Source organism: Ailuropoda melanoleuca, chromosome 15 (assembly GCF_002007445.2).
Source record: "Ailuropoda melanoleuca isolate Jingjing chromosome 15, ASM200744v2, whole genome shotgun sequence".
Taxonomy (NCBI): Eukaryota; Metazoa; Chordata; class Mammalia; order Carnivora; family Ursidae; genus Ailuropoda; species Ailuropoda melanoleuca.
The window spans coordinates 65,477,993-65,504,661 of record NC_048232.1 but is presented as its reverse complement, the minus strand read 5'-3'; the positions used below and the strand labels follow the sequence as shown (position 1 = coordinate 65,504,661).

The following is a 26,669-nucleotide window of genomic DNA, read 5'->3' as shown; positions in this document are numbered from 1 at the left end:
TTTCTTAAAACTTATAAAATATTTTCTAATTTAAATTTAGTTCCTGCTATAATGTAGTACCTAAGATGTTATCACATTTCTAAATGCACATCACTTAGAGTTTATTTAGTAATTTTTTGAGAAATTATTTTTGGCACTGTCCTTTGGTTTTCCTTTTGATAATAGAAATCCCCTTTCAGTATTGTTCCTTGTATTGCTAACAATTCTACTTGAAAGAAAGGAATTAAATGCATTTCAGACTTAATGAAATCTTCTTATTTTTTTATTTTAATTTTTTTATTATGTTAGTCACTAAACAGTGAAATCTTTGTAGAGCTAGAATAAAGGCTGTGATTAATAACATACCGGGATTTACTTTGACATGATTCAGTATTTGTATTTTCAGTATACATGAGACGAGATTGGCCACATGTTGATAATTATTTAAGATATGTCAGTACATGGAGGTTCATTGTTTCTCTAGTTTGACAGGAATGCTTCATTATAAATATATATTTTTTTGAATAAAGGCATCATTACAAAGGAAAAAATAGTATATCAACAATAACCCCAAAATGTGTTGGAACATTACAGCAAGGCAGAATTTGAAAGGATCCACATAGTAAACCTGCCAAACTGTAGAGGAGAAAATCCATGTCACATAACTTCTATGCCATAACTTACCAATCAGTTATTTCCTGTTTAATATTATTTTTGCTTTGTTTAAATTTATTTCAATCTTAAATGAATGGTGTAATTGTCTGGATTTAAATCCCAGCTCCACCACATATGAACTGGGTAACTTTGGGCAAATTATTTAATATTTTTAAGCTAAAGAGCCCCCATTTTAAGAAGAAAAGAATTTATTTCAGAATTGTGAGGACTAAATGATTTGATTTATGTAAAGCCTTAGAACACTGTTCAGTACATCGTAAGAACTCAATGATTATTTATTTCTTGTAAGACTTTATGCTGTAAAGTATTGAATCATAGAGTTGGGAGTAACCACTAGAAATTATTTAGCCTTAAGGCAGGTGAGTTTGTGAGATACCTAAGACAGAGGAGTGACTATTCTTTTTTTTTTTTTTTTTTTTTTTTTTAAAGATTTTATTTATTTATTTGACAGAGATAGAGACAGCCAGCGAGAGGGGGAACATAAGCAGGGGGAGTGGGAGAGGAAGAAGCAGCCTCCTAGCAGAGGAGCCTGATGTGGGGCTCGATCCCATAACGCTGGGATCACGCCCTGAGCCAAAGGCAGACGCTTAACCGCTGTGCCACCCAGGCGCCCCGAGGAGTGACTATTCTTAAAGGCCCACAGTATCCAGCAGCGTGTGGGTTTTACTTTGACTATTAAGTAATTTCTCCGGTGTTTTACTGCTATCTGCCATCTCTGATTTGAAAACTTATTTTCTTTGTTGCTGCTTCGCAGATATAGATGCTACAGTTATTTGTAAAATATTACTTCACAGATATATACCAGACATAAAAAGTATGTACTAGACATAAAGCAGTGTTCAAGGTTTTTGCTCTTGAACAGCTTACATCCTAATGGGACAAGAGGGGCCATAGATTCATTAGAATAGTGAGAACTTCAGATTGTTACATGCTACAAAGGGAATAATACAGAGCAGTGTGCTAGAAACTGAGGAGTCTACCTAGGATAAAAGCCTCTAAGAAAGTGATATTTGACTGAGAAATAAATGACTGGAAAGAGCGAAAGCCTGCAGGGTTTAGGGAAGAGGCTTCCAATGGTCTTCCTGTCTAAGGGCCATCATTAAATCAACGTTTACTGTTTTAGGTAAACTGCAAGTTCTTTTTCTTTTTTTTTTTTTCTTTTTTTTTTTTTCTTTTTTTTTTTTTCTTTTTTAAAGATTTTATTTATTTATTTATTTGGCAGAGATAGAGACAGCCAGCGAGAGAGGGAACACAAGCAGGGGGAGCGGGAGAGGAAGAAGCAGGCTCATAGCAGAGGAGCCTGACGTGGGGCTCGATCCCATAACGCTGGGATCACGCCCTGAGCCGAAAACAGATGCTTAACCGCTGTGCCACCCAGGAGCCCCTGCAAGTTCTTTTTCTAACAAGTACTGTTTCCTATTGTTTGGGTCTGTTCGTTTCTCTTGTTGAAACCCTTTCTGGTTTCTCCCTGTGCTTCTTGACATATGGTACCAAAAGTGGCGTTCACATTCTACCAGGGGTCTCACTAAAGGAACGATTTCTCCCTAACCCTTTTGTGTTAATCGTCTTCTCAGTACATCCTGTCACAACACTGCCTGCTTGACTCATTCGCTTTGTGGTCATTGGAGACTTCCAGAGTTCCTTCCTCTGTATTTATACCGGCCTTTCCTTTCCCTTCTGGTATTTATATTATTGGTTTTTGTCTTTAGTTGTGCCACCCACTGCAGTATCTCTGTTAAATATATTTCTGTTTTTATTTTTATTTTATTTTATTTTTACTTATTTATTTGAGAAAGAGTGAGAGAGAGAGAGAGAACACAAGCGGGGTGGAGGAGCATAGAAAGAAGCAGACTCCCCACTGAGCAGGGAACCTGATTTGGCGCTCAAGCTCGGGACTCCAAGATCATGACCTGAACCGAAGGCAAATGCTTCACCGACAGCCACTCAGGCGCCCCCATTTTTCTGTTTTTGTTTGTTTGTTTTGTTTTAAAGATTTTACTTATTTATTTGAGAGAGAGAGAGAGAAAGCAGGGGGAGAGACAGAAGAAGAGGGGGAAGCAGGCTTGCTGGGCTCAATTCCAGGACTCTGGGATCATAACTTGAGCTGAATGAAGGCAGACGCTTAATTGACTGAGCCACCCAGGTACCCCTATTTTTCTGTTTTTAAAATGAGATTATCTCTTCAGTTAATCATCAACATTTAATATTTTTATACCTGATTCTAGTAAATTAGTAATTTCCCTCTTATAGAGCTGTTGGCCATCCTGATGAGCTTACTCTCTGTACACCTGAGACAGCAGTGGCAATAATTAAAAGAGCTAACTCTCCCTTTCTAGACAGTTGCTGATTCATTTAAGCATAGCCTGTTGAATGGTTTTCTCTTAAGTAATTTGCTTTCAAAGTGTTAAGAAGAACATGGTCTTGGGGTGCTTGGGTGGCTCGTCTGCCTTCGGCTCAGGTCATGATCTCAGGGTCCTGGGGTTGAGCCCCATTATTGGATTCCCTGCTCAGTGGGGAGTCTGTTCCTCCCTCTCCCTCTGCCCCTCCACCCCACTCATGCTTGCTCACTGTCTCTCTCTCTTTCTCAAATAAATAAATAAAATCTTTAAAAGACAGAAGAAGAACAACAACAAAGTCTTTGAGGCTGGATTGCATGGGTTCTTATCATTTACCAACTCTGTGATCTTGAGCAGTTTACTTAACATCTTTGTGCCTTAGCTTCCCCATCTGTAAAAAGAGGAGGGAGTAGGGTAGGTACTTGTTTTTCTTTTTCCTTTTTTTTTTTTTTTGACACTTGTTTTTATTTTCTAAGATTGTTGTGATGATTAAGGTTATGCACTGTTTAAAACAGTTCTGACACAAATTGCTCAACAGATTTTGGCTGTTATTGGCATATATAAAAAGGAGCAAGCAAAATCTTAATTATCTCCAATCATTCCTTGTATAACAAAATATAATTTCAAGCTTATCTTATCTTTGATGAATAAATCTGAAACATGTTTACATGAAAGGTAATACCGTGTTCTCACAAAAACATGAAATTTGACATCCTAAGACCTGTGGTTCAGTCCCAGCTCTGCCACTTACTAGGCATATGACCTTGGTCAAATAATTATTTTAAGTCAGTTACTTTATTTACACCAACCTCATTTCCCCATAGATTTCAAGTAACACCAAAAAAATGTATGTAGTACAAAAAGTCAAAATATGAGTTAAAGAAATCAAGGGTTTAACAAATTGTGCTGGAGCTATTGGACATCCACATGCCAAAGAATAAAGTAGATACCTTCCTTTTATCTTACACTTAAATTAACTCAAGTGGATCATAGACCTAAATGTAGGAACTGAAACTATAAAGCCCTTAGAACAAAATAAAGGAAGAACTCTTCATGACCTTGGGTGCCAAAAGCCTCATTGATGCAACAACAAAAGTATAAGTGATGGGAGGGAAAAATAGCCAAATTGGACATCATCAAAATTAAAAACTTTTGTGCTGCATATAGTACCATCAAGAAAATGAAAGGATAACCCACAGAGGAGGAAAAAATATTGGTAAACATATCTGATGAAAGACTTATATCCTGAATATATAAGGAACTCTTACAACTCAATCATAAAAGGAACTCTTACAACTCAATCATAATAAAAAAATAACCTAATTAAAAAATGGGCTAAGTGTGCTAAACGAGAAAAATATGCAGCCAAGAATACTTTATCCAGGGGTGCCTGGGTGGCTCAGTCGTTAAGCATCTGCCTTCGGCTCAGGGCATGATCCCAGAGTCCTGGGATCGAGCCCCATATCGGGCCCCTCCGCTGGGAGCCTGCTTCCTCCTCTCCCATTCCCCCTGCTTGTGTTCCCTCTCTCGCCGACTGTCTCTCTCTGTCAAATAAATAAATAAAATCTTAAAAAAAAAAATACTTTATCCAGCTAGGATGTCATTCAAAATAGAAGGAGTGATAAAAAGGACAAACAGAAACTAAAAGAATTTGTGATCACCAAACCAGCCTACAACAAATATTCAAAGGGGTCCTGTAAGCAAAGAGAGAGCTGAAAAGTAACATAGACCAGAAAGGAGCAGAAACAACATACAGTTACAGCCACTTTAGAGGCAAAAGAATGGCACTAAATTCATATCTTTCAATAGTTACCCTTAATGTAAATGGGCTAAATGCCCCAATCAAAAGACACAGGGTATCAGATGGGATAAAAAAGCAAGACCCATCGATAAGCTGTCTGCGAGAGACTCATTTTAGACCCAAAGACAACTCCAGATTGAAAGTGAAGGGGTGGAAAACCATTTATATGCTAATGGACATCAAAAGAAAGCTGGAGTGGCAATCCTTATATCAGACAAATTAGATTTTAAACCAAGAGTATCAATAAGAGGAAGGGCACTATATCATAATTAAAGGGTCTATCCAACAAGAATGTCTAACAATTGTAAATAATTATGCCCCTAACATGGGTGCAGCCAATTATATAAGCCAGGTAATAACAAAATGAAAGAAACACATCAACAATAATACTAATGGTAGGGGACTTTAACACCCCCCTCACTGCAATGGACAGATTATCTAAGCAGATGATCAACAAGAAAATGAGGACTTTGAATGACACACTGGACCAGATGGACTTCACAGATATATTCAGAACATTCCATCCTAAAGGAGCAGAATACACATTCTTATCAAATGCACATGGAACATTCTCCAGAATAGATCACATCCTGGGTCACAAATCAGGTCTCAACTGGTACAAAAAGATTGGGATCATTCCCTGCATACTTTTGGAGAACAATGCTTTGAAACTGGAACTCAATCACAAAAGAAAAGTTGGAAAGAACTCAAATACTTGGAGGCTAAAGAGCATCGTACTAGAGAATGAATGGGTCAACCAGGAAATTAAAGAAGAATTTTAAAAATTCTTGGTAACATTGGGGCGCCTGGGTGGCTCAGTTGGTTGAGCGTCTGCCTTCAGCTCAGGTCATGATCTCAGGGTTCTGTGATTGAGCCCTTCATCGAGCTCCCTGCTCAACAGGGAGTCTGGTTCTCCCTCTGCCCCTCCCCCCCACTTGTGCTTGCTCTCTCGCTCTAAATAAATAAATAAAATATTTTTTAAAAAATTCATGGAAATGAAAACACAATTGTTCAAAATCTTTGGGATGCAGCAAAGGCGGTCCTCAGAGGGAAGTATATAACAATACAAGCCTTTCTCAAGAAACAAGAAAGGTCTCAAATACACAGGCTAATCTTACACCTAAAGTATCTGAAGAAAGAACAGCAAATAAAGCCTAAACCCAGCAGGAGAAGAGAATTAATAAAGATTAAAGCAGAAATCAATGAAATAGAAACCAAAAGAACAGTAGAACAGATCAACAAAACTAGGAGCTGGTTCTTTGAAAGAATTAATAAGGTTGATAAATTCCTGGCCAGACTTACCAAAAAGAAAAGAGAAAGGACCCAAATAAATAAAATGAATGAAAGAGGAGAGATCACAACCAACACCAAAGAAATACAAACAATTATAAGAACATATTATTAGCAACAATATGCCAACAAATTAGGCAATCCGGAAGAAATGGATGCATCCCTAGAAACATATAAACTACCAAAACTGAAACAGGAAGAAATAGAAAACCTGAGCAGACTCATAGCCAGCAAGGAAATTGAAGCAGTAATAAAAAATCTCCCAGCAAAGAAGAGTCCAGGGCCAGATGGCTTCAGGGGAATTCTACCAAACATTTAAATAATTAATACCTATTTTTCTGAAGCTGTTTCAGAAAAATGGAAATGGAAGGAAAACCTCCAAACTCTTTTCTAGGAGGCAGCATTACCTTGATCACAAAACCAGACAAAGACCCCACCAAAAAGGAGAATTACAGACCAATATCCCTGATGAACATGGATGCAAAAATTCTCACAAAGATACTAGCCAATAGGATCCAACATACATTAAAAGTGGCTGGTACAGCCCCTCTGGAGAACAGTATGGATGTTTCTCAAAAAGTTGAAAATAGAGCTACCCTACAATCTATCAGTTGCACTACTCCTTATTTACCCCAAAGATAGAAATGCAGTGATCCGAAGGGGCAGCTGCATCCCAGTGTTTATAGCAGCAATGTCCACAATAGCCATACTATGGAAAGAGCTGAGATTTCCACTGACAGATGAGTGGATAGCGAAGATGTGGTGTATATATATATACAATGGAATATTATGCAACTATCAAAAAATGAAATCTTGCCATTGCAATGACATGGATGGAACTAAACAGTATTATGCTAAGTGAAATAAGTCAGTCAGAGAAAGACAATTATGATCTCACTGATATGTGGAATTTAAGAAACAAAACAGAAGATATTAGGGAAGGAGAGGAAAAAATGAAACAAGATGAAACCAGAGAAGGAGACAAATCATAAGAGACTCTTAATCATAGGAAACAATCTGAGGGTTCCTGGAGGGCAGGGGTTGGAGGGATGGGATAACTGGGTGATGGACATTGGTGAAGGTATGTGTTGTAATGAGCACTGGGTATTATATAAGACTGATGAATTGCAGACCTGTACCCCTGAAGCCAATAATACATTATGTGTTAATTAATTGAATTTAAATTAAGAAAGAAAAAAATGGGCTAAAAATAGTCATTTTTTCAAAGAAGATGTACAAATTGCCAGGAATATGGAGAAATTGGAATCCCTATACATTGGTGGTGATAATGTAAAATGGTATGTACAGCCTCTTTGGAAAATAGTCTGGCAGTTCCTCCAAATGTTAAATTTAGAGTTATCATATAAACCAGCAATTCTACTCCTTGTTATATACCCACATGAAAATAAACATGTCCAGAAAAAATCTTTGTACAAAATGTTCATAGCAGCATAACTCATCATAGCCAAAAAATGGAAGGAACTCAAATGCCCCTCAGCTGATAAATTGATCCATCAGTGGATGAATGTATAAACAAATGCAGTATATCCACAGAATTGAGTATTACTTAGCAGTTAGAACAGGTGCTGATGCATCTACAACATGGATGAACCTTAGGAATTGGATAAGTGAAAGAAGTCAATCACAAAAGACCACATGTTACATGACTCCATTTATATGAAATGCTCAGCATAAGCACTTCCATAGAAACAGAAAATAGATTAATAGTTGCAGGGGGTAGACAGAAGGGAGGATGAGGAGTGACTGCTAATAGGCATGGAGTTTCTTTTGGGGATGATGAAAATGTTCTAAAGTTAGATTGTGGTGATGATTATATTAAACACCATTGGCTTTATACTTTAGAAGGGTAAAAATACATTTTGTGTAATGTGAATATTTTAATAAAACTATTTTAAAAATCTCAGTATAGGGAAAACAATAAGACCAAGTAGAAGATTGTACAGAGTAATGCCTATGGTGTAGTCCTATATACATCAACCCAGATGTCTTTGAAATAGAAGCATAGGAAGAGAGTTTCTTTTATTAATTTTTTAAAAGATTTTATTTTATTTATTTTTGTAAGATTTTATTTATTTGAGAGAGAGCGAGAGCACGAGTGGGGTGAGGGGCAGCGGAAGAAGCAGGCTCTTTGCTGAGCAGGGAGCCCAGTGCGGGGCTTGATCCCAGGACTCCGGGATCATGACCTGAACCAAAGGCAGATGCTTAAATGACTGAGCCACCCAGCCACCCCTAAAGATTTTATTTTTAAATAATCTCCATATCCAACATGGTCTTAACTCAGCAACCCAAGACCAAGAGTCTCGTGCTCTTCCGACTGAGCCAGCCAGGTGCCCCTATTTGAGGCATTTTATTTATTTTTTTAATTTAACTTCAGTTAATTAATTTAAAATGTATTATTGGTTTTTGAGGTAGGGATCAGTGATTCATCAGTCTTATATAATATCTAGTGCTCATTACATCACGTGCTCTCCCTAAATGTCTATCACCCAGTTACCCCATCCCCTCACCTCCCTCCCTTCCAACAACTGTTAGTTTGTTTCCTGTGATTAAGAGCCTCTTGGGTTTTTCTCTCTCTCTGGTTTTGTCTTGTTTTATTTTTTTCACTCTTCCCCTATAATCCTGTTTTGTTTCTTGAATTCTGCATATAAATGAGATCATATGATAGTTGTCTTTCTCTGACTGACTTGCTTCACTCAGCATAGTACCCTTTAGTTCCAGCCACGTCATTGTAGATGTCAAGATTTCATTCTTTTTGATGGCTAAGCAGTATTACAGTGTGTGTGTGTGTGTGTGTGTGTGTGTGTGTGTGTGTGAGATCTGTTGATGGACATCTGGGCTCTTTCCATAGTTTGGCTATTGTGGACATTGCTGCTATAAACATTGGGGTGCAGGTGCCCCTTCACATCACTGCATTTGTATCTTTGGGGTAAATACTCAGTAGTGCAATTGCCAGGTCATAAGGTGAGAGCTTCTTTTATAATTTCTTTGATCCTCAATTTCTCAGTTGACACAGTGGGACAGTAATCCCCTGATTCATTCCAAGGATCATACAGGAGACATAGTTGTAACATACCGAATAATAGTTATAAAAACACTTCTGAAGTCAAGACTGTTTATGCACATTAGGTACTTGTAATACACTTCCAGGCTTGTATTTATGATAGGTTGTGTTGGTTTCCTAGTGCTGGCTGCTGTTTTAAGGTATCACTAACTGGGTGGCTTAAAACAACAGAAGTTTATTGTTTCACAGTTCTGGAGGCCAGATGTCCAAATTCAAGGTGTCAGCAAGGCCATGTTCCCTCTGAAACCTATAGGAGAGAATCTTTCTTCTTCCTAGTGGCTTGCCTGCGGTTCTCACATTTCCTGGGCGTAGAGCTACAGAGTTGGAGTCAGCCTCCATCGTCACAGAGTGTCCTCCCTTCGTGCATATCTGTGTCTCTTCTCTTCTTCAGAGGACACCAGTCAGATTAGGGGCCCATCTTAGTCCAACATAACTTCATCTTAATTTACTAATTTTATCTGGAACAACCCTATTTCCAAAAAAAAGTCACATTCTGAGGTCCGTGGGGTTTAGGCCTATAGCATATCTTTTGGAGGCTGTGAATCAATCCAAAATAGGTGCCATATTCCATGGACATATAATGAGCACATAGCTGATAATGTGCCTTAGTTTCCTTATGAAATTGCCAGACATAGTTGGAGGAGAAAATAAAGGATATGTGCCACTGGGCCCTTTTTTTAACTTTGTGAAGGGAGAGCAAACATGTTCAAAAAGATACTCCTGCAAAGATAAAGGTGCTACCAGGAAGGGGAAGAATATTAACATCATACCACACCTGTATGTCTATGCTTGTCTTTGTACTGTGGGTACAGGTGTTTACTTAATCTTTAAAAACATGCTAGTATATAGATATGACATATGTACTATTCTTTCTTTTTTTACATGAAGAAAAGGAGTTTTTTATACAGGTCATGTAACTTGCCTTGGAGCCCCCTATATTGGCTTTTTTAACCAAAATCTATCTCTACTAATAACTTGGGATAAGCCATAGCAGCTGAATGATGTTGATGGAACTTCTTTGGGACGGTAGTGAATAGCCATCGTAATCTCTATTTTTTCATGTTCCAAGTTTTTAGTTTTATGTTTTTCGGTCTTTACATTCAGTGCTTAATAAATGGTTATTTGAAAATGAGATCTGTTCATTCTCCTTCATTATGGTTAGAATATTCACTACTGTTCACCTTTCCTGCATATTGACTTCCCTACCTCTTTCTTTTCCAAATTTTCTTTGTAAAATAGCTGATATGATATGTACCCTCATGAAGAGAGGTGTCAAAACCCAAGAGAACTTTGTCCTTTAGAGGTTAACCATGGTGTTACCTCATTTTGGGGATAATTTAATGATAAAGAGGTTTCTCAGGCAGATCTGGTTGTTCAGTGTTCTGCTTTTTTAGTAGAGCCCTTGAGTAGCATAGCAGAGGCCTTTTAAGAATTCTATTAAAAAGTAATGGATGGGCGCCTGGGTGGCTCAGCCGTTAAGCATCTGCCTTCGGCTCAGGTCATGATCCCAGGGTCCTGGGATTGAGCCCTGCATTGGGCTCCCTGTTTGGTGGGAAGCCTGCTTCTCCCTCTCCCGCTCCCCTTGCTTGTGTTCCCTCTCTTGCTGTCTCTCTCTGTCAAATAAATGAATAAAACCTTTAAAGAAGAAAAAAGTAATGGATAAATTTCACTGAATTTTACTTGTAGTGAACAAATATGAATAGAGGAGAACACAGTTAAGAATTTACAAAGCTGGGGGCGCCTGGGTGGCTCAGTCGTTACGCGTCTGCCTTCGGCTCAGGGCGTGATCCCGGCGTTCTGGGATCGAGCCCCACATCAGGCTCCTCCTCTGGAAGCCTGCTTCTTCCTCTCCCACTCCCCCTGCTTGTGTTCCCTCTCTTGCTGGCTGTCTCTATCTCTCAAATAAATAAATAAAAATCTTTAAAAAAAAAAAGAAAAGAATTTACAAAGCTGGGCTATTATCAAGAGATCAGAACATGAAACTGGGTTTCAGATGAAAGGTTCTGTTTTGGAACTTGTTTGACTTATTTTATGATCTTCACAAAGTAATTTCATTTGTGGCTAATGTTTCAGCTCCCACAGCAGGGTACTTCTGCGAGATGAAGTTATTTAACAGGCAATCTGCTTTGAAATGCGATGTAATTTAAATGAGGACTGTCATTAACTGAAAAGTTGAGATGCCAAATATGGCCTCTCGAGGCTTTACAGTGGGGTGTAGTTTTCCATCATTTTTTAACTTGGGTCAGAATAAGTCATTGTTCTTCCAAGTTGAAGATAATACAGAACTTTTTATTTTGTTCTGTTTTTTTAGTTATCTTTGACTTTCTACTTTGAAAATGATTGTAATTCATTGAATCATCTTCTAGTAGTTACTATCCCTCTTTAGCTCTGTAGTTGTCCTAGTTTAAAAGGCAAAGTAGACATAGACTCCTAGAATTTTAGAATCACAGAAGGCCCTAATCATCTAAGCCAACCCCCTACCTTTTTTTTTTACATGATGAAATGTCTATAAAGACCTGATAGTTTTTTTCTTAAATTACATTTTCATGTAATACTCAAAAGCAGTATGCTCCATTCTTAGATTCTGAGGTGACAGCAACCCTTGTAAACATTTGCTTATTCCTGCCTATCAGCACAGTAAACCACACATTGTGCTACGTACAGAAGGTTACAAGGGTAAATAAGGTCCTATACTAGAGGGAAGTAAACAAATCAGCAATTAAACACAATCCACTGGATTAAGTTCTGTAAGTACTACATGAATAAGAGAATAACTTGTCCTGTGACAGTGGTGGGGAGACAATATCAGGGTAGCCTTTCATAAAGGAGAAAACCTTTGAGTGCCATCTTAAAGGATAAGTTGGAATGTGACAGGCAGAAACCTTTGGGGAGGGGAGAAGTGATAAGGAGGGAAGTCAAAGCAGAAGGAAAGGTGTATAGGGACAGACACGCAGGGGCACAGCACACTTGGAGTCTCAAGGTAATTCCAGTATGACTGGCATAGAGACTATACAGTGCTGGGGAGCAGGAAGGGACTAGTGAAGGTAACTACACATACCGTGGAGTGTCTCAGATACAAGGCAAAGGAAACTTGAGTCTTTGTTGCCCATAGGTGATAGGGAGTTGCTAATGGGTTTCAACCTGAGAACTAAGTGGTTGTATTTGCATTTTAGAACTATTACTCTCGTGGCAGTGTAGACTGGATTGCAGTGGGGTAAAATCTAGAGCCAAGGAAACTACTTAGGTTTCTGCAGTAATGTAGGCAAGAAATAAGGAGGCAGCATTAAAGGAGAGGTAAGGATCAATGAAGCTTTAAGGAAAGATTCAGAAGGATAAATTGACAGGACTTGATGACTCAGTTGTGATCATAGAGTGTGGAGAAGAAAGGAATCCAGGTTTCTGACTTTGATGGTTGGGTATCTCCAGTCTCTAGCATGCAGACACTTGATGACTTGCTTAAGGAGTGACAGAAGGTCATTGGATGCTTTATTCTTTGTGAATCTTTTCCTGAATTACACACCCCTGCCTATTACAATCTTTTGCTCCTTCAAGATGTCAGCATATTTCATAGTTATATGTGTAGTTATTTGTGTTTTTGATATGCTCTCCTTATTCACTTATTGAAGGCTGGGGCTTTTTAAAAAAATTATCTTTAATTTCATCTTATGACAGCCACTTTCCTGCACCATCTCAGACCTACAGAATCAGAATTTCCAAGACAGTTCAATGGGAATCTGAAATTGAAGAGCATCCTAGAGGTTCTAATGATTAGTAATGTTTTCAAATTTAACTGTAGAGCAATGAATCAGCTGAGGGTAGAACTGTTTTCTCCTACTAACCTTGCTATCAAATGATGGATTGTCAGTTACTATAGATTTTTAAATGATGGAGTAAGGATGGTGGTCACTCCTTCCTCTTGGAATGATCTCAGAATAACAAGGAGGGTAAGCAATACAAATTCTGCCTTTAGTGATCTATTAGGAGACAGCTAAAACTTCCAATCACAATATATGAATAAAGGCTCCCATTTCCGCCAGCATTAGATAAAGATTTCCGTTTCTCCACATCCTCACCAACACCTGCTATTTTCTGATTTTTTTTGAGTTTATTTATTTATTTTTTTGTAATCTAGTACTTCAGTATCTAGTAATTTAGTAATCTCAGACTCATGACCCCAAGATCAAGAGTCACATGCTCTTTTGACTGAGCCAGCCAGGTGCCCCGCTATTTTCTGATTTTTTTATTACCGTTCTGTGGGTATGAAGTGGAATCACACTGTGGTTTTAATGTGCATTTCCCTGATGACTGATTATATTGAGCATCTTTTCATGAAGTTACTGGCTATTTTTACGGATGTAATGAAATGTCTGTTCACATCTTACATATACTGGACACAGAACCATGGTTGCAAATATTTTCTTACCACCTAGGGCTTATCTTTTTATTTTCTTTTTGGTGTCTTTTTAAACCTGAAAGTTTTAAATCTATGTTTAGTTTATCAGTGTTTTTTCTTTTATGGATTATGCCTTTGGTGTTATATCTAAAAACTGTTACCCTATACAGGGCCGCAAAGGTTTATTCTAGAAGTTTTATAGTTTTAGCTCCTACATTTAAGTCCAGGATACATTTTTAATTTTTGTATGTGGTATCAGTTAGCTTATAAATTCATCTTTTTGCTTACAGATATCTAATTGGCCCAACAATTTTCAACCATATGTTGAAAAGGAAAAAAAATCCTTTCTTCCATTGAATTGCCTTGACAACTTTGTCAAGAATCCATTGACAAAATTTAAGGGCTTGCTTCTGTCAGGTTTTTTCCCATCGATCTACACATTTGTCTTTATGCCAGTACTCACCATTTCCCCCCCAAAGTTTACAATCTCAGCTTCTAGAAAGGAAACACCTACTTCATAGTCACCAGCTCCAGAGCTGCCTCTGAATCACCATCACCCTCTTTCTCACTGACTTGCATTGAGACACCTGAGATACTGAACGTTTGAATCTTAAGATTTTAAAGTTGCAAATTCAACACTTTCATTTTACAGATAAGGAATGTCAGGCCTACTGAAATTGTTTTTCTAACTTAAAGTCTTTTCGTCCCTTGCTGGGACAGAAGCATGATATCTCCCTGGGGATAACATTTATTATGGAGTCACCAGAGAGTTCTCTCTAAATGATGCCTGGCAGCACAAGGTCCTGAAGAGGAAAAAAATGTTTGGAGTAGAGACTTAACAAGTGCAGAGTTACACAAAGAGGAAAGGAGGGGCGCCTGGGTGGCTTAGTCCGTTAAGCATCCAACTCTTGGTTTCAGCTCAGGTCATGGTCTCAGGGTCATGAGATTGAGCCCCAAGTTGGTCTCTACCCTTGGTGCAAAGTTTGCTTGAGATTCTCTCTCCTCCTCTCCCTCTGTGCACCACCCCCCACCCCAAGCTTGCTTGCATGCATGCTTGCTCTCTCTCTCTCAATAATAAATAAATAAATAAATCTTTAAAAAGAAAAAAGGAAATAAAGGATGCCAAAAATAAAGTATACCTACTTGAAATTTTTGTATAAAGGTGGTGCACATTTTAGGTGGCTCAGCTAGTCAAATGCTTTACCATCTACAGTGTACCTAGGTTTCGTTTCTTTCTTTTTTTTTTTTTTTTTTTTAAGTTTTTTTTTTTTAGCACAGGCAGAGGGGAGGGGCAGAGGGAGAGGGAAGAAGCAGATTCCCTGCTGAGCAGGGAGCCAGACACAGGGCTCCGTCCCAGGACTCTGGGATCATGACCTGAGCCAAAAGCAGGTGCTTAACCAACTGAGCCACCCAGGCACCCCATACCTAGGTTTCATTAAAGCTCTGCTAAGAGCACCTCTTGACCTTTACGGGACCTCACATCATTTGAAAATAAGAGTGCTGAGTTAAGGTTTTAGTTCTCTCAGTGGTTTAGGTTTGTTTTTCTTTTTTTTTTTTTTTTAAGATTTTTTTATTTTAATTTTTAAGTAATCTCTGCACCCGGCGTGGGGCTCAAACCCACAACCCCGAGATCAAGAGTCTCGTGATCTGCCAACTGAGCCAGCCAGGCACCCCGTTTTTCATTTTTAATGCATTTCTTCTGGCTTTTGATTTTAAAAAGATACAGTGTGTTTTATAAATATTAAACTTTCTAGCTACAGATGATGAAACCAATTATAATAGGAAAACAATAACTTGGCTTAATTTTTCAAAGTAAGTTGTGTGTGTGTGTGTGTGTGTGTGTGTGTGTGTGTGAGTGTGAGTGTGTGTGTACACAGACATGGTTATTAGCACATGACTGATACATGGTCTGCAAGATCACGCTTTGCTTAAGACTGCTTCCTGATGAATGTTAGCTGGCGAATGGAGCTGAGTAACTTATGCTGCATCTTGCTCAGTTGAGCAAAACTTAACCAGTCTGTTGGTCACAGTCATTCAACAACTTGTCTTAGAAAAGCGGAATAATAATGGGGATGGAGGTCAAATTCATCTCTCTAATTGTTCCTTTAAAGATAGAGTTTGGGAGCTAAGGTCAAGTAGCAAGGCAAAATATCCTAGACTAACTAGACTGCAGTAATAATGCATTCTGAATTAATAACTGATTGCTCTTTAAAGATTATTTTTGTAAGTAGTTGGTTTCATAACCTACCTTGAATATTTTTTGCATAACAATATTTATATTCTAATGGAAGGGTTAGGGTTTTTTTTTTATATCGTATTTAAGCTTTTCTGTACTAAAATAAGAAAACATGGAAGATTAGATTTACTCTTGGAGGGGGAGGGAAACTTTAATGTTGTATATAACAATTTGTTTCATGAAGTGTTTTAAACCAGATATTGCAGAATTTGGGGATTTGTTAAATCTTGAAGGGAGAGGAGGGGAGCTATATCTGGCTATTTGTTTAGCAGTGAATCTTTGTGAGGAAATGTCATGATTACCAGCAGATATTAAAAAAGAAATTCAGGGTAGTGATGAATTCCCAGGTTAATATCTGTAGGAGTCATTTCCCCTGCACAATATGACTTTTCAGTTTTGAACCATTGGCTTGTGCTCCACCAAGGCTCAGGCTCCTCGGGGCAGTCGATCTGTCCAGTGCTGGTAACAGTGAGGATCAGCAATTGCTCTCAGCTCTTCCTGTATTACCCTTCAGTAAGTGCATCTAGTTCTCCATGTTTCCATATGAGATGTTATATAGTATGAAATGTGTTCTAATCAGAAACCTGTAAGTATCAGAGCTTGAATTTACATCTGACTAGCTCAAAGCTGATCTTGCTTATCTTTCTACGAGTTCATACTTTCTTAATGCACTCATCCACAGGATGAAGATACTGGAATGAAAAGTAAAGTCCATCATATCGCCAAGGAGATCATGAGCTCAGAGAAGGTGTAGGTATTCAGTTTATAATTCAGAAGACCATATATTTTTCCCCATTGGCTCATTTAAAACGTTTCTTTTATTGTTGTCTTTTACAGGTTTGTGGATGTGTTAAAACTGTTGCATATTGTGAGTATCTACAAATATCTTCTTAAAGTCTGAGACTGTCCCCCTTTTGCATCTTTCCCTATGTCAACAAATTTTCAGCATGACTTAAATATACTTAACATGTATATATATATCCTTTTAATATATGGTTATATGTTTAAATTCATAGATATGTGAATGTAGATATTTTCTGAAATGTATGTATCTATTGTGTGTGTGGTATACCCAGATGGTTTCCAAAAAATAGAACCTTTATATCAATATTTCCAAAGTTTCCAAACTTTCTGTGTTCATAATAAAGTTTTTAGAGTGGTAATATTTCTTCTTGGGCATTTGCAGAAGATGTCTATCAGAATTTTGCACTAGCAGGGTATAAAGAATGTCATGATCAGTGTTCAAAACTATACTATCTGAATCCGCTCCCAGAAATAGACACTTAAAATAGACATTTTTACAACTAACTTTTTAAAGTTCTGTATTCAATTTTTATAATTGTCAACTTGAACGAACCTGTTGGGAAACAATTATGGTGTCTGACAACATATTCATTTTTCTCATGCACTTTTTTGCACCTGCAGGTTTTTACAAGTTTCATTATGCATTGGAAGTTAAAGCACTTTTAATCCTACCTTGTTCCAGTTATATTTTGGCAAGTTATTAAGACTTAACAAAAGAAGGGTAAGGTAGAGGAAACAATGAAGAAAGAAATTGAAGTGAAAATTTACTTAGATGGTATAATTATTAACATCATCTTAAACTTAATTACTGAGAAATGGTAGGTTCACACCCATTAATGTCTCTTTGAGTATCATTATTTTCAGTTTTCCTTTTAAGATATATGTGGACATGAAAAGTGGGGTGCACTTACAGGTGATTCACATTCACTAAATGAATCTCTGTGCTCTATACTTGGTACAATGGAAACCTGGAACTCTAATTTCTGTGTGAAAAATCTCTAGTTTTGGAAAACTTTTCTAAAGCAATTCTTAACATCACTAATTTATTTTGAGAAATTACTGTCCTGTGAATAGTTTCTTACATAACTCTTGACTGCATTGCTTAGTTCTCTTTCTAAATCATTTTTAAAAATTATAGCATGGTATTTGGTCACTCAAACAGATTTGTTGAGTTTGAAGTATATTGTCATTTCAAATACGTAACAACATGATGAATAAATAACTTTTCAAAATAAACTCTATTTTGAACTGAATAAATTCCATTTTTTACCAAACCTCTCTATTGTTTAAATAGTTGTAGAGGAAAAAGAAAAAAGCTAAATTTCCTTTTTCTGGAAATCTCAACATATCTGTAGGAGAAACAAATTGTACTTATTTGACATATTTTCTGATCAACATGTTTAAATAGAAATAGGACCTCTCTGAGGAAATTTTAAGCTTTCAACTGGTAAGCTCATGGAGGCTAACAGTGCTATGGAGCCAGAAAAACTTGAGTTGGAACTTCAGCGCAGTATTTTAGCAAATCTTGCATGGAACACATGTTGAAGATTCCATGATGAACAGCAGAGTCCCAGCCCTCATACTGCTTATAGGCTAGTATAGTGTTTCTCAGAATCTGGTGAGGGACTGGATTTTAAAATTTCCAATCCATCTTGGACCAGAACTTTTGTAAAATACAATAGATTCCTAGAACTGCCAAACTGACATAAAAGTTTCCAATCCCTTATTTACCCTTCTTACTAATATCTTTGCAGACCAATAACAATTTAAGGACCACACTTGAGAATGTTGCAAAAATATCGGTGTCTATCCTGCCTAAGTAGATTCTGTTTCCTTTTTTTTCTTTTTTCTTTTTTAGGCTTTATTTATTTATTTTTGAGAGAGAGAGGGAGGGAGGGTAAGAGGGCGTGCAAGTGTGAGTGGGGGGGGGCAAAGGGGGAGAAACCCCAAGCAGACTCTCTGCTAAGTGGGGAGCTGTTGCATGGCTTGATCTCAAGACCCTAAGATCATGACCTGAGCGAAAACCAAGAGTCGGATGCTTAACCGACTAAGCACCCAGGCGCCCCAATTCTGTTTCTTAATAGTTTTGTGAATTTCAGAAAGTAGTCTAACCCTTTGGCCTAGCTTTCCTCATTTGTAAGATGGGGATACAAATACTGATCTCTCTGGTTGTGAGGAATCCGTGGAATAAAGTATGTGAAAGAGCCTGGTATTGTACACAGTATACAGTAGGTGCTCAAATTGCCTTTTATTACCCCCTTCATCTTCCCTTATAGAATTCTTCCAATCATTCATTTTGTTATCAAACAGTAGCCTTTTTTATAATTCTATCCCTTCCAGATGCCTTTTTCCCTCTGAACTAATTCATTTTAATGAGGAAAGTTCTGATTCCAGTAGGTAGAGAAGCAGTTAAGAGCTTCATTAGTTTAATGGGGTCCCTGCGTAGCTCAGGTCAGGCTCTCAGGGTCGTGAGACGGAACCCCAGGCTCTGTGCTGGGTGTGGAGCTTGCTTAAGATTCTCTCCCTCCCTCTGCCCCTCCTCCCTCCCTCTCACCTGCATGCACTCATATGTGTTCCCTCTCTCCTCCTCTAAAAACAGACAGAATCTTCATTAGTTTATTTATTTGATTATTTAAAACTGTGTATCTTTTCTTAGCCCTGTATTTTTAGAACAAATCATAAACACTGTAAGAATGGACAGCCAGACTGAAGTATTTCCCATATCATCTCAGATCTGATAGATGTCATGGATGGCCTTGGCCTCTTCCCAGATGGTGTTGAACAGAGTGAATCATCCAAAACCCACTTACTTGTACATTTTCAAAACCTCCTAAGCCTTTAATGTAGGAGTGAGAGTAGATCATCTGCCAACCTCATGTTAACATCCTGTCTGGTATGTGCAAATGTTAACTCAGCACAGCCCAGCTCTGATGGGAATTTTAAAACCAGAGCATTAGCCAGGTGAGAGCTATTACCAGCATAATGTGGGTGAAGTCAAAAGAGTCTCTTGTTTCATTTCACTACCGCCACCACACTGTTAAATTCATATTTACCCTTCTACCAAAAGGACCCCACAAAGGTAGCACATGGATAGTTTTAATCCTGAGCACTGCTGCCATCTGACTTCATATAAATGAGTTCATGTCTGTGTTATATCCTAGAATATGACTGCTTTGAAATATCTAAATAACAGGCTTTAGATAATCCAGTGGATTTTTTTTTTTAATCAACCACGTATCCAAGTGTCTTGGTTCGAGAAGCTATTGTTTCAGTTACACATGATTTCCCATGAATAGTTTTCTGTATTAGAGACTCTAGAATAGCATTAATAAATCTTTCTGTGATGACAGAATTGCTCAGTATCTGCACTGTCCAATATGTCCAGTATTTTTAAAATTTAAATTTGTCACTGTAGCTAACACTTTATATATCACTTCAATATATCACTGTAGCTCACTGACATTTCTTTGTTTAAAATTTGCTGAACTAGGTGACATAGCTCATAGAAAAAAAACTTAAAATCTAGACCAGAGAATTTCATCATTTAAGCTATTATGACATTGGAAGAAAGTAGGCTTGGATGGAAGCATGCAGTTTAAAATCAACTCAAGATTCTAGGAGCCAGCATATTCAGTTAGGGTCTTTGATTCATCTGCCTAGTGTTTGTGAGGAAAACTTGGGCCTGTAGCAGCAGTGGCAAGACTTTACAATTAGGGTTTTTTGTGATATATGTTGTGCGCTAATCTGCCATGAGCTCCTGGACTTGAAAATAGATTTTTTTTTTTTTAAATAATCTCTACACCCAACGTGGGGCTCGAACTTGCAACCCCAAGATCAAGAGTCACAGGCTCCACTGACTGAGCCAGCCAGGTACCCCAGAACTAGAGTTTTTAAAAGGTCCAGTGGTGTACAGTGTCTCTAAGTCAGTACCCAATACCAGTGTTTACCTTTTCAAAATGGTAGCGTCATCCCTATGGCTGCCAAAGCCAGAAAACTAGGATTTGTTCTTTATTTCTCCTTCTCACTCACTTCTCCAGCCAACCCATCAGCAAACCTACTGATTCTATTTCCACTTTACTGCCACGAACTTAGTCCAGAATATCATCTCTTACACAGACGACCATGCCAGCCTCCTCACAGGGGCTCCTGTTTCCATTCTCACCCTTTTCCCAATCTGTTTCTTAAACGATTTTTTTTCTTATAAAATTTCAAGAGTGATTTTCTTAGAATATGTATTAGAACATGTCACTCCCCTGCTTAAAACCCTTTAAATGATTCCCATTGCATTAAGAAAAAGTCCGTGTTACTCCCCAAGGCTAGTAAATAGAATGGCCTTATATCCCCATCTGCTTTTGATAGTCCTGGTTATTGTCTTGGCATAATGATTATTAGTAGATTTCCTTTTCTCTTGTTCAGTCATTAAATTATGATTCCCTCTGCCTAAAAGGTGCTATGTGATTTGGCCTCTAACTAAGATGAGATGCTGGGGCAGGAAGGGTGTTCTCTCACTCACTGACCATGTTCTGACCGTACAGGCCTTCTTCCAGGTCTTAGTTTGGTGCTAAGATTCTTCTGGCTCACAGCTTTCGCTAATGCAGTTTCCTGGAATCTTTGCTCTTCATCTCATTCATAGCTAGTTTTTTCTTAATCCTCCCAATTTGGTCTTAATGCGACCTCCTCAGAGAGGCCTTCCTTGACCATCCTTATCTCTTTCACTTTCCCTTTGTGTTCTTCTTGGCGTTTAATATAATTTGTATATTTGTTTGCTTCCTTGTTTATTTTGGTCTACTTTACTAAAATGTAAGCTAGGTGAGGGCAGGGATCATATCTCCAGCACCAAGCATCATTCCTGTTCGTTGAAAGGCTTTCAGTAAACGTTTGTTGAATGAATGAGTGTGACTAATTGATCAGTGATTAAGAATTCTGCCTCTGCCACTATGTGCTCTTGGACAAATTAGTCAAGCCTTGGTTTCTTCTTGAAAATGGGAATAATAATAATAATCGCATAAAGTTTGTGTGATGATGGGGCACCTGGCTGGCTCATTCAGTGGAGTATGTGATTCTTGATCTTGGGGTTGTGAGTTTGAGTCCTACACTGGGTGTAGAGATTATGTAAACAAAAAATAAAATCTTAAAAAAAATAATAAAGTGGATGTGACAATTAAATGAGATCATGCAAAATAAATGTTAAACACTTAAATAGATTTAGCTGCAGGTTAAGTGGAGGGCCTTTAAGATAAATTGCTCTGTTATTCAGAACTTATTTATATAAATTAAAATGCATGCTATTTAATTATGATGTTATCAAATAAACTTTTAATCAAATCAGTCAAAATAGTTTGTTCCTGAAATAGACCCTATTAACTTTTTTCCTCCACTAGAAGGTAAGTTCCATGAAGATAGGGATTTTTACGTTTCATTGATTCTTATCCCAGTAAATTCATATTTGTTGAATGAATGATAGACAACTGATGAATAAAATAGTACTTGGTAAAACTCTAGTTATTTATATTTTTTTTTCCCTGTTGTAGCAGAAGTTGTCCAATCCAGAGGTTGCTATTGTATTGTATATAAGTGCACATTTTATGGGTAACACACCTTACTTAATATAGTTCAGTGCAAGTGATACAATTTTTTGTTGTTGTTTTTGTTATCTTATTTTCCCTTTGTTGGGAGACTGGTTTAATAAACAGCTTTATAAATTTATTTTATGAATGTCCAAATAGCATGATTTTAAAAATATATATATATATATATATATTTTGCAAGGGAATGATCAGAGACTTTGAGGTCTTTTTTGACAAAGATGAAGTAGTAAAGGGATACTGGTAAAGAACCATCTTTGCTTCACTCATTTCTTTAGGTTGGGACACAGTTACCTTAAAAATTTGAAGGACTCTCAATAAAATCCATAGAGTTGGAGGCAAAGTTACTTGGACATCTATATGTCTGTTAGTAACTAGGATATATCTTTTCTTTTTTTTAAATGCATTATAAAAAAGAATAGAAGACTTTCTCACAGAGCCTTTCAGTTTTTCCCATCTCAAAATAACTTCATTTTCTGCTGAATACACCCTGTCTTTTGAGTCTTGTTAACCATTTAATTACCATTTATTTGTTCTTTAGTGGTAAAGAATTCTGTTTTAGAGTCTGTTCACATGGCTGCCTAACCTTTTTGAGCCGCTTCCTTCATGTGACTGCCCTTCACTGAATGAAGTTCATTGTTAAGAGCCCCTTTGTCTTACTGCTGAGGTGTTTGTTTTCCCTACTTTGGTTTGGCATTTCCTTCTCGTGACATGCCTCTACTTCAGTGTTCTCTTTCCAGACTTTTAGGGACTTGTGGATCATAAATGAGATTCATGTGATCATTATGAATCAAATCTTGTTTACTTAAATAAACGGCCTTCTGCTGAACACACTCTGTGTGCCTTGAAACATGCTTAAACTATGTTACATAAATTGTCTGTTTTAATCCTCATAACAACCCTATCAAATGGATCTTATTTCTGTTTCTTAAATGAAGGAAACTATTTGCCAAAAGTAACCCACTATTAAATGGCAAAGCCAGACTTTGAACTCTGGTCTCTCTGATACCTTGCACTTAGTGATTGTTCAGAAATTGATTTAAAAATTATTACTTGAACTTTCTAGCATGCTGTATAGGGAATAGTAGTATATCATTGGGTATATGAGCTTGTTTTCAGAATTCTTTCAGTTGGCCCAAGAAACCAGAGAAATTCTAGTTTTTCCTCTTCTAAAGAGTAGAATGAAGCTAGATAGGATATATTATGATTATTTCCTATTGATGTTGTTAAGGGAATTAGAGACTGGAGATAAAGGACTGGTTTTGGTCATGTTTTATACAGTTTGCTCGCATTGATGACTATGCTTCAAAAGGTCTGAGCATATTGAGAGGGAAGAATCATTTCATTGGTCAGATATTTTAATTTAAGGACAAAATCAAATTGTTAATGTTAGGACTTTCTACCCTCTCTACATTTACTTCATAGCTTCACACCCCTTTCTGCATATTTATCAAAGCTCTTTGACCTTCGCAGCTGCTTTGCTTTTGCTTAATATGAAGTGTTTCTTAATAACCTTTATGAAGGCAGGGAGCCCTGCAGAGTTCCCTACCCGTCCATATGTCCATTTAGTCTTTATAATCCACTGGGTCATCATAGTGGTTAAGTAATGCCCTCAGGTCAGGAAGCCCAGTCCGGACAGCTTAATTAAGTCGCTTACTTCTCTTTGGAACAGAGATGTAAAGCCTGACCCGACAAATAAGACCATCTGTTTTGTGTTTCCCTGCTTTAGATGTTAATACATGACTTGATTTGCATTGATTTTTGCTTAGGTCTTGCCCAAGTGATCAGAGCTTGTAAGGCTAGTATGTTAATACCTCAAAGGAACTGAATGTGTTTTAGAAGTTGATCTGGTTCTCATTTGTAGGTTTTCTTGGAATTATTTAGAATAATGTTATGATATGCTTTATAATTCAGGAGCCTATTTCTGTTTCTAAAAATGCCAAGTTGAACACACATTTGGTTACTGTAATCAGAAACTGTAGGTGGTTCCGTTTTACATACAGAATCTTTGGTGGGTTCTATGTTGGAAGCATAGACTGAAGTACATGTGGTTGATATCAGTAAACTCTGTTGCTTGCCTCACATTTTCACACCCCAGTTCCCACACCCCTTCCATTTTAATTACCCAGCTTTTCCAGTGTGGAGAAGTATACTCTGGATCTAATTTTTGACGTGCCAGTCGTGTGGTCTTGCATCCTCACTGATTTAGTCCAGGAGGTGTTGGGGAATTTAAATTCTTCTGCCCAAAAATAGTTTTGCCTCTGGCTCTTAAGTGTCATCACACTTTCCCAAATTATCCTGGCTGTTAGCATTTAGAAAAATAACCAGACATATGTTGTAATTATCCTTTTTATTTAAAAAAAAAAAATGTTTTCCTCCTAGTGGCACCAGTTCTGGAAATGGTTGAGGTTCACGAAGAGCTGAGAAGTTAAAGATTCTGCGTGTAGTTCTTGTGTGAATTAGTTACATCTGACACTGGGGCCATAGTACATTGCTTTCTAGGGATGGTGACCCAAGAGGCGAGGGGACGAGCTTTGGGCCAGAGCTGCTGTGTGCAATTATGAAGGCCTTGGTGTGAGTTGCATTGGTGTGGGGTAAGAGGTAGCCTTTCCTGTTTTCAAAAAGGTACAATGAAGAATAATTGATGGCCCTGGTAATGCCTGCTTAGAATATATAACTTCCTGTAGCACTCGGCTTGTTCAGTCAATTAAATGTCCAACTCTTGACTTTGCTCAGGTCATGATCTTGGGGTGTGAGATCAAGCCCCACATTGGGCTCCACGCTGAGCCCAGAGTCTGCCTGAGATTCTTTCCCGCTCCTTTTCCCTCCTCTTCTGCTCCCCTCCCTTCCTGTGTGTGTGTGTGCACGTGCGCACATGTGCTCTCTTTCTCTAAATTAATAAATAAAATCCTTTAAAAAAAATATGTAACTTCCTGGGTCCTGGGAATAATTTGTAATAGATAGCTAGATAGAAACTCTAAATTTCTATAATCTCTATTAATTGTTCTTTTGCTCTTTTAATTATTAAATTTCTATTATATTTTGTTGTGCTACTTATAATTTTAACAAGGTCAGTATGGGCCTCTACTTCATCCAGAGCTACCTGCCATCATCCAGTAATCCTGGAAAAAGTGACACTTTGATATGTGACAGATGCCTCCAGTTAGAGGTGGCCATCTCACTGGTCTGCCCAGTGTGAATTTGGCTGGCCTCTGTTGAATGTTTCTTTTTTTTTTTTTTTTTAAAGTTTTTATTTATTTATTCGACAGAAATAGAGACAGCCAGCGAGAGAGGGAACACAAGCAGGGGGAGTGGGAGAGGAAGAAGCAGGCTCATAGCAGAGGAGCCTGATGTGGGGCTCGATCCCATAACGCCGGGATCACGCCCTGAGCCAAAGGCAGACGCTTAACCACTGTGCCACCCAGGCGCCCCTGTTGAATGTTTCTTAAATAAACAAGTTTCCCTTTTGGCAATGGTGGCAGACATATGGAATGCAAGAGTCTGGCAAAAGTTGTGTCAAATAGGGTCCTTAAGCTGCTTAGCTGCTAATGGCTACCGTTCACTGTTGTGACTGAGGAAGTATCTTCCAACTGGAAAATAAAAGTCGTCTTGCTGCCAGGGGACAAACATGTTCATCATTTATTCTACCAGAAGAAGGGGCAGTGTTTATTGCCTTACTGAACAAGGAATTTTTGCGTTTAAGTTATATTAATCATAAAACTGGTACCAAAAAGAGAAAGTAAGTACTATAGAAGATGTTTAACTGGGCTTTGAATGCTATTACAATTGAGGAAGTTATTTGTGACATGTAAATATATTCTGTAGTTCTGCCTGATGGAAAAATCTAATGACTTTGAAAAGCATTAAGTAGCTCTATTTTCTCTTAGTAAATGTGAATGCTAACAGAAACAAGCTGCTGGGAGGTGGAATTTGGCCAATATCCATTTGGTTTCTGGAGATGTTTTGTGTGGTTTTATGGATTGGAGTTTATGCAAGTTACAGATTCCTATTTTATATTACAGTAATTAGCTGTAAAAGTAGTTCTTTCATTACTGCTCTAAGTACTTGGTTCCTTTGGGCCAATGTGACTGTTGGACCAATAAAGTTAGTCCCAGGTACTGAAGCCTGAGCGAAGGGTTTGTTAGCACCTGTTCAGCACAGGAGGATTTGAATCATCTGAAATTACCATCCTTTAAGTAAGAAAGGAATCCTTTCATGTACTTTTAAATGTTACATAAGGTTTTTGTCCTTCACAAGAAGCATAAGAAGTGCCTGTGGTTAATGTATGTGAGTTGGAGGCAAGTAGTTGAAGGGAAGGGGGGAGGGGGGAGAAACCGGTATCTTTCTTGTCTGTTTCATTTGCCCAGTGAATCCCTGAAGGGAAAGTAGTTAGAAACAAAGATAAAGGAAGATGAAGCCTAGTAGAGTCTGTTTTACCCAACCTTTGCTTTAAGGTTTTAATTAGACCTACTGTTTCTGAGAAGGAAC

At 37.8% G+C, this 26,669-nt stretch overlaps 1 protein-coding gene across 2 annotated transcripts in view; it reads left to right on the top strand.

The window, feature by feature from the left end:
* FGD6 (FYVE, RhoGEF and PH domain containing 6) overlaps positions 1–26,669 on the top strand; it is a 110,971-nt gene that overhangs the window by 36,104 nt on the left and 48,198 nt on the right. For both annotated transcript variants that reach the window (XM_002919242.4, XM_019799675.2), the window contains exons 4-5: positions 16,475–16,542; positions 16,630–16,660. In XM_002919242.4, coding sequence (XP_002919288.1) covers positions 16,475–16,542; positions 16,630–16,660 — 99 coding nt within the window. The remainder of the gene's footprint in view (positions 1–16,474; positions 16,543–16,629; positions 16,661–26,669) is intronic.